At 36.2% G+C, this 6,025-nt stretch overlaps 1 protein-coding gene across 1 annotated transcript; it reads right to left on the bottom strand.

The window, feature by feature from the left end:
- Positions 1 to 3,786: 3,786 nt before the first annotated feature.
- Positions 3,787 to 5,290, bottom strand: LOC119426567 (chymotrypsin-like elastase family member 2A). The gene is made up of 8 exons (XM_037694134.1): positions 5,257 to 5,290; positions 5,056 to 5,150; positions 4,858 to 4,964; positions 4,634 to 4,762; positions 4,416 to 4,552; positions 4,189 to 4,334; positions 3,907 to 4,056; positions 3,787 to 3,827 (listed from the first exon to the last, which is right to left on the bottom strand). The coding sequence occupies exons 1-8, from the start codon at positions 5,288 to 5,290 to the stop codon at positions 3,807 to 3,809; spliced, it is 819 nt and encodes a 272-aa protein (XP_037550062.1). The 3' UTR covers positions 3,787 to 3,806.
- Positions 5,291 to 6,025: the final 735 nt, after the last annotated feature.

The raw sequence follows: 6,025 nt of genomic DNA, 5'->3' as shown, positions 1-6,025 counted from the left end.
CTGTTTTAAAATGGCAGCAATCTGCAGTAGTATTGGTAATAATGGCCTATTGGCCTATGGCAGAACAATTTCCCTAAACTGAGATTATTCAAAGAGGTATCTACAACAAGAGATTACATGATCACAACTAGGCCTGTCGCGATAAACAATAAATCAATTAATCACATGATAAATGAAAATTATCAACCTTGTTTTCATTTATCGGCTTTATCATTTCTTCGTGTCGCTCTACTGGACACTGGATGACAAAAAGGCTCTGCTCCGGTGCTCTTCACTGACCTCTCCCTTTCTTTTTTCTCGTTAAAATCCATTTTAACCGTCCAAAATCGCTTTTTTGGATCGTTAAAAGCAGCTAAGCTAAGAAGCTAAACTATGAGCTAAGCTAACAGGCCAACCTTGGGGGGGAGGGGACCTCCGTCTTTTTGAAGCTCCAAAATTCACGGTTGAAACCCGTGCCTTCGTCTAAAAAGTTGTTCTTTGCAAAAATAAGCTGAGAACTTGTTTACCGATTTTTATTTTTATTTTTATTTATTTATTTATTTTTAATTAAAAGCTTTGTGTGACAAATGCTAAAGAGTTCAAACCACACCAAGCGTCCGCCATTTTGAGAACCGAAAAACAGGAGAGACAGCCCATGTCACGTCAAGGGATCTACCTCCCATTTTTCATAGAGACACGTTGCTGGCTCCCTCACTATCCATCCTTCAATTTAAAGTCTTATACTGCCATCCAGTGGTCTAAAAAGGTACTAAACACAAAAATTAACCAACATTTCTTCTTAAATTTGACATTAGTAATTATTTCAAATTTCAAACAAGATTTTCGTTTATCGTAATAATTTCTGAGACAGTCACCCAGCAAAACATCGTGACAGGCCTAAACACAACCTTTCCAATAAACCCCATTTTCAAAGATCTGAACTATCCCTTTAAAGGCAGGTGCACCTCAGAATCAGAAGGGTCTTAAATAGTACAAAAAAAATCCCTCTAAAAGCTCCTTGATCAGCACTTTATTTGTGAAAGTAGTTCTGTATGCATAGGCATTGTTTTGGTCGTTTGGGGTCAATTCAACAGTTCAACGCTAAATTGTGGAGTTTCTTATTTATGAGCTGAGCAACTACAATTATTGCTCATGTACTCTTAAAATCAAAGCTGTACCTGTGTTTTCCTTTTTACTTTAAATTATTTTCATTATTTGTATTTATTATTTCAGGAAAAAAAAGGCCTCCATTCATTCAAACAGCACTGTGGTTTGCTTACCTCAAAGTGCAATCATTTTTATTTTTTTTTAATTTTTATTTTATTCCACAACACATTTTTGGTATTTTGTTATGGGAAACGGGACCGCACGTCCATCAGAAAGTATTTAATATGTATTCTCTTCTGCGTTTTAACATTTTTTGTTGTAAGTTATTCTGTCTTTACTTCGTTGGTTATTTAATTGAAGAAGTTTTGGCAATAACGCGGGCTTTTGTAAAGTTTACTGGATGTGCCTGTTTATCAGGGGGAGCCGTGCCTGCCTGTGTGAGTGTGTGTGTGCGTGTGTGTGTGTCTGCTCAGTGCTTCCATTTAAGCTTTTTGGGACTGAAAACTGTGGATTCTCCCTAATCACTGAAACAAAATGATGGCTCTATTATATTGCTGCCTCTAATATAACAAGAGAAAAATTAACTAATATTTTCTAACTAATTTATGTAGGACGAGGAAAGAATTCTAATCACTGACAAATTGAATATTTTATTAAAGTAAAATGAGTAATTTTCAATCTGGGAAACAGCCTTTGTAATATATGAATTATAGAGAAATGTATTCTTATGAAGGTAGTGCTCTCTAGCATTCTGAAGTATTTTTCATAGGCAGCCATATGAATAAATAACTTGGAGAAATATCACTAAAACTGAAATGGCAAAAAAATCAATTTGATTGTACTCTGAATTTTCCTTTGGAAGTCTGTGACTTGGGTGAAAATATGCTATAAAGTACAGGTGTAAAGCGATAAAAACTGCATATATTATACAGTTTTTACCTAGAAACAAACCTGAAATAATTTGAAAAGTTGCCTCATGAATCATAAACCGGAGGTGATTGTGTGGTTGCCTGTTGAAGCGCAGAGGGACACAAAAAGAGTTGATGTACATATCCCACCCTTTCAGCTGTTTCTAACAGGCTTTCTGGACCCTTTAGAAATGATGCATGCAGGTCCTGTTTGGTAAAACTTGTTCTGATTAATTGTATACTTTGAAACGTGCACATTGTGCACATTGGAATTGTATTATCCGCTTTTTGCCTTTATTTTTATTGCTTTTAAATTCATCCGATATGCGTTGCCACAAAGATGGCACTAATTTTTTGCAAGCAAATGTTATTTCTCTTGTATAAAACATCGTCTCATGAAGAAAAAGTCAACAGTGAGTGTTTATCAATGTAATATATGACAGTACGGTTTATATTTTTTATTTCAAAAGAACGTGTCTTACTTTTTTTTTTTTTTTTTTGCCTTTTTGTGTTGTGCATATTTCTGCTTGAAAGATCCTGCAGAGCAAACAAAGCTGCTTTATTTTTTACATATTTTCACACATTAACCTGCTGTTCAAAAACAAGTTTCTTTCATTTAAACCATTTTTGACAGCTTGTCCCTCCAAATAACAATAAAAAAAAAAAAAATTTTGTAAATGCTTGTTTCATTTGTCATGTTTTGGGAAAAATTAAACCTGCAATAAATACCTTTTAATGAAAGTACTACTTAAAATATGAACAATCACTTCAGCAAAAGCTCATAGTTGGCCAAATGAGCCAAAATTGATACCTGAGATAATTTGTAGTGTAGTACTGTAGAAAGATTATGAACAATCAATATCTTACCTGTTGTAGCTGGCGCTTTGAACAATCTCAGCTTGGAGAAATTGTTTAAATTTTGGCCAAATTTAGAAGCTCATGGCTATAATGTGACCAATAATGTGCCCACTAATCATGTAAGATTCTGATTGTTCATAATCTTTCCAGAGAACCTCCCTTAAAAAGTCTGAACTGTTCCTTTACAAGGAAAACAGTTTATAGTTTCATTCATCCGTTCAGTCAACATGCTCTTTCTTTCACAGACCATATATAAACACTATTAAAGATAATCCTCATTTCACCTTGGGAAAATAAACCCACGAGCATGTTTCTGTGCTTTCTGGTCTCCATGGTTTGGAGAAAAACAGCTAAGATGATGTCATTCTTTAGTTTCCTGAACACCACCACAAACACATGGCCAGAAATTCTTATGTCGAGTCTGCGACTCCATAAAACTCACATTTGGCTACAATTAGAGTTTAGTTCTTGTCAGGACACGTTTTTTCTTTTCTTTTCTTTTTAAAAAGCAAACATTGCACAAATCTTTTGGCTTTACTTAATCTCAACAACATTAAATAAAGATTTACCTCCATTCCTCCTCCATCTGATAAAAGTCAGTTTGCTGTGATCTTTGATTTAAAACATCCTTTGGAATTTTCCATCATCTCAGGCTAGAGCTAAAGAGGTCAAAGATCAGCTATGCAACCACTTTGATGGTTTTCAACCAATGAGCCTTTAGCCTTGATTTATAGCCTACAGCGTGGCTGCAATTAAAAAAGGCAACACAATGTGCGTTTAATGAGAAATGTGTTTCTTTGACTAAAGAACGTGCATTTACTCTGGTGTGCTTTATTGCTAATTTGAGAAACATTCACTAACTTTTAAATTCAAGAACTTAAAAGTTACACAGAAGTGTAAATATTTTATGAATTTTATTTGACTGGCTCCATCTGAATGTTAATACTCTGCTGTCTAAAGATTTCCTCCCGTAACCTGAAAACAGAAAGAAAAAACAGATAAATTCATCAGTTTAGGGATGTAATCGTCAATTATGTCATTTGGGGAGGCTTACAGAGTACATCCAGTCAATGAAGGATGAAACTCTGGTGAAAACTGTGGGTTTAGACACTTGGTTGCACATGCCGGCTGGTCCGTAGCTGACGACACCGTGGACTCTCCAGGCTCCATCAGTCAGGCAGTTCAGGGGACCTCCAGAGTCGCCCTGACAGCAGCAGAATAAAAAAAGCACAGAGAGAACTCATGAAGTGCACATTCCTTGAAATGATCGCTAAATATCTACTTTTTATTTTTCTAAATCATATTAAAATTGCTTTAAGGACCGTGTTCTCCGTACATGGCAGCCGGATATGATTCCATCCCCTCCGGCGCACAGCATCGTCCTCAGAGCAAGGCTGCCCCACCACTCATGTGTGGAGCAGATGGCGTGCTCCACCACATTTATGGGAGCCACTTGTAGTTTGTCTGGGGTGGTTCCAACGTCTGAGTTGGTAAAATATTTATATATTTTAATTTCTTCATTGCATCAAAGTGTGCGTTTATAATGCGTGCACGGATACTCACGGTCCATTGACCCCCAGCCTGTGATGTAACAGGTGAAACCATGAGGCAGCATCTGGCCAGGGTAGGGAAGGTTAGCAATTTCCACGTAACCATTGGCATAGATCGGAGTGGCCAGTTTCAAAAGAGCGATATCATTCCTTAGAGAAACATACGTTAGAAAGCATTTGTGAATGCATGATAGATTTCAATAAAGCTGATCAGGAATGCAGATGTGTTACCCTTTGCCAAGATCTCCAACCCATTCAGGGTGAACTATAATCTTCTCCACAGGGATGAACTGCTCACTGTTGTCATTTTCAAACAGGTTGTACTCACCCACCACCGTGCGGTACTGACTGGCCTCCATGCTGATAAATAAGCAATACATAAATAAAATCAACAATAAATGATTCCTATTGATCCAAGCCAGCAGAAATTATGATCGGCTCGTTTAGACTCAAACCTGAGGATACAGTGAGCTGCAGTCATGATGTAGAAACTGTCAACAACGGTTCCTCCACAGATGTGATAGAAAGAGCCGTCGTAATATGAATCAAACTGCAGGGAAACCTGACAGCAAACAAACAAACAAAAAAAAGAATATTTAATATACTTGAGTTAAGATGATGCTATACAATAATAATAATAATGAACAGTTTACCTGCCATTTCCAGGTGTTTGGTTTGGCATCACTGCCTCCTATGACCCTGTTATTGAGCAGATTGTGGTTGAAAGGTGTTTCAGCACAAATCAGCCCTTTAGAAAAAGAAACAGAAGACACAGTGGCGGTTGAGATGTTTGCAAAAAAAATTAAAAAAATTGCATCAAAAGTTAGTTTTAATAGATTTTGCTGCAGCCTCACCAAAGCTGGAAAGAAGAGCCACAAACCAAATCATGTTGGAAGACCGCAATGTAACAAAGCCAACTGACAAGATGCGGTTTGCTTTTTACTATTTATATCAGTTTCACACTGGAAGACCTTCAAAGCGCTGAGGTCAAGTTAAATGCAAAAACCTGGAGTCCAAGTGGATCAAGCCCCATAATCAGTCCAGAATCGTCGTCTATTGATGAATGATTTACAAACCGAAAGGACATGTGAACTTACTACCCCTGTGTAAAAACTTAATAACCTTGACATTTAACTTTACATCATTTTATTTTTTTAATGTGCAAATGGAACATCAAACCTATTTCGTTTTATCACGTTATCATGCTGGAAAAAATAACAGGTGCAGGCTCTTGATGGCGTACAATGTCAACTAAACCATCTGTTAAATGTGTGAGGCGCGCGAAACCGTATCCAAAAGATAACAGTTTAAATGCATCCCCTGCCAGTGTAAAGAAGAAAGTGTTGAACAGCTTTTAAGATCGGTATTATTCCCTGACAACATGTGCAGTAGTTAAAGATGTGCTTTTTGTGTATGCAAAAGCAACTGCAAATTCAGCAAAAATGTTTTAAAGTATATTTTAAATATTTGCCCTTTTATTTTCACTTGTTTATTAATATAAATAGATAAATAATATTAATATTGTGCTTTTTAAAGATTTTATAATTTATCATGTGAAAGATGCATATGAAAAAATTAGATAGATAGATAGATAGATAGATAGATAGATAGATAGATAGATAG

The sequence above is a fragment of the Nematolebias whitei genome, chromosome 20 (genome assembly GCF_014905685.2).
Source record: "Nematolebias whitei isolate Nwh7 chromosome 20, NemWhi1, whole genome shotgun sequence".
Classification (NCBI taxonomy): domain Eukaryota; kingdom Metazoa; phylum Chordata; class Actinopteri; order Cyprinodontiformes; family Rivulidae; genus Nematolebias; species Nematolebias whitei.
This window is presented reverse-complemented; position numbering and strand designations above follow the sequence as displayed.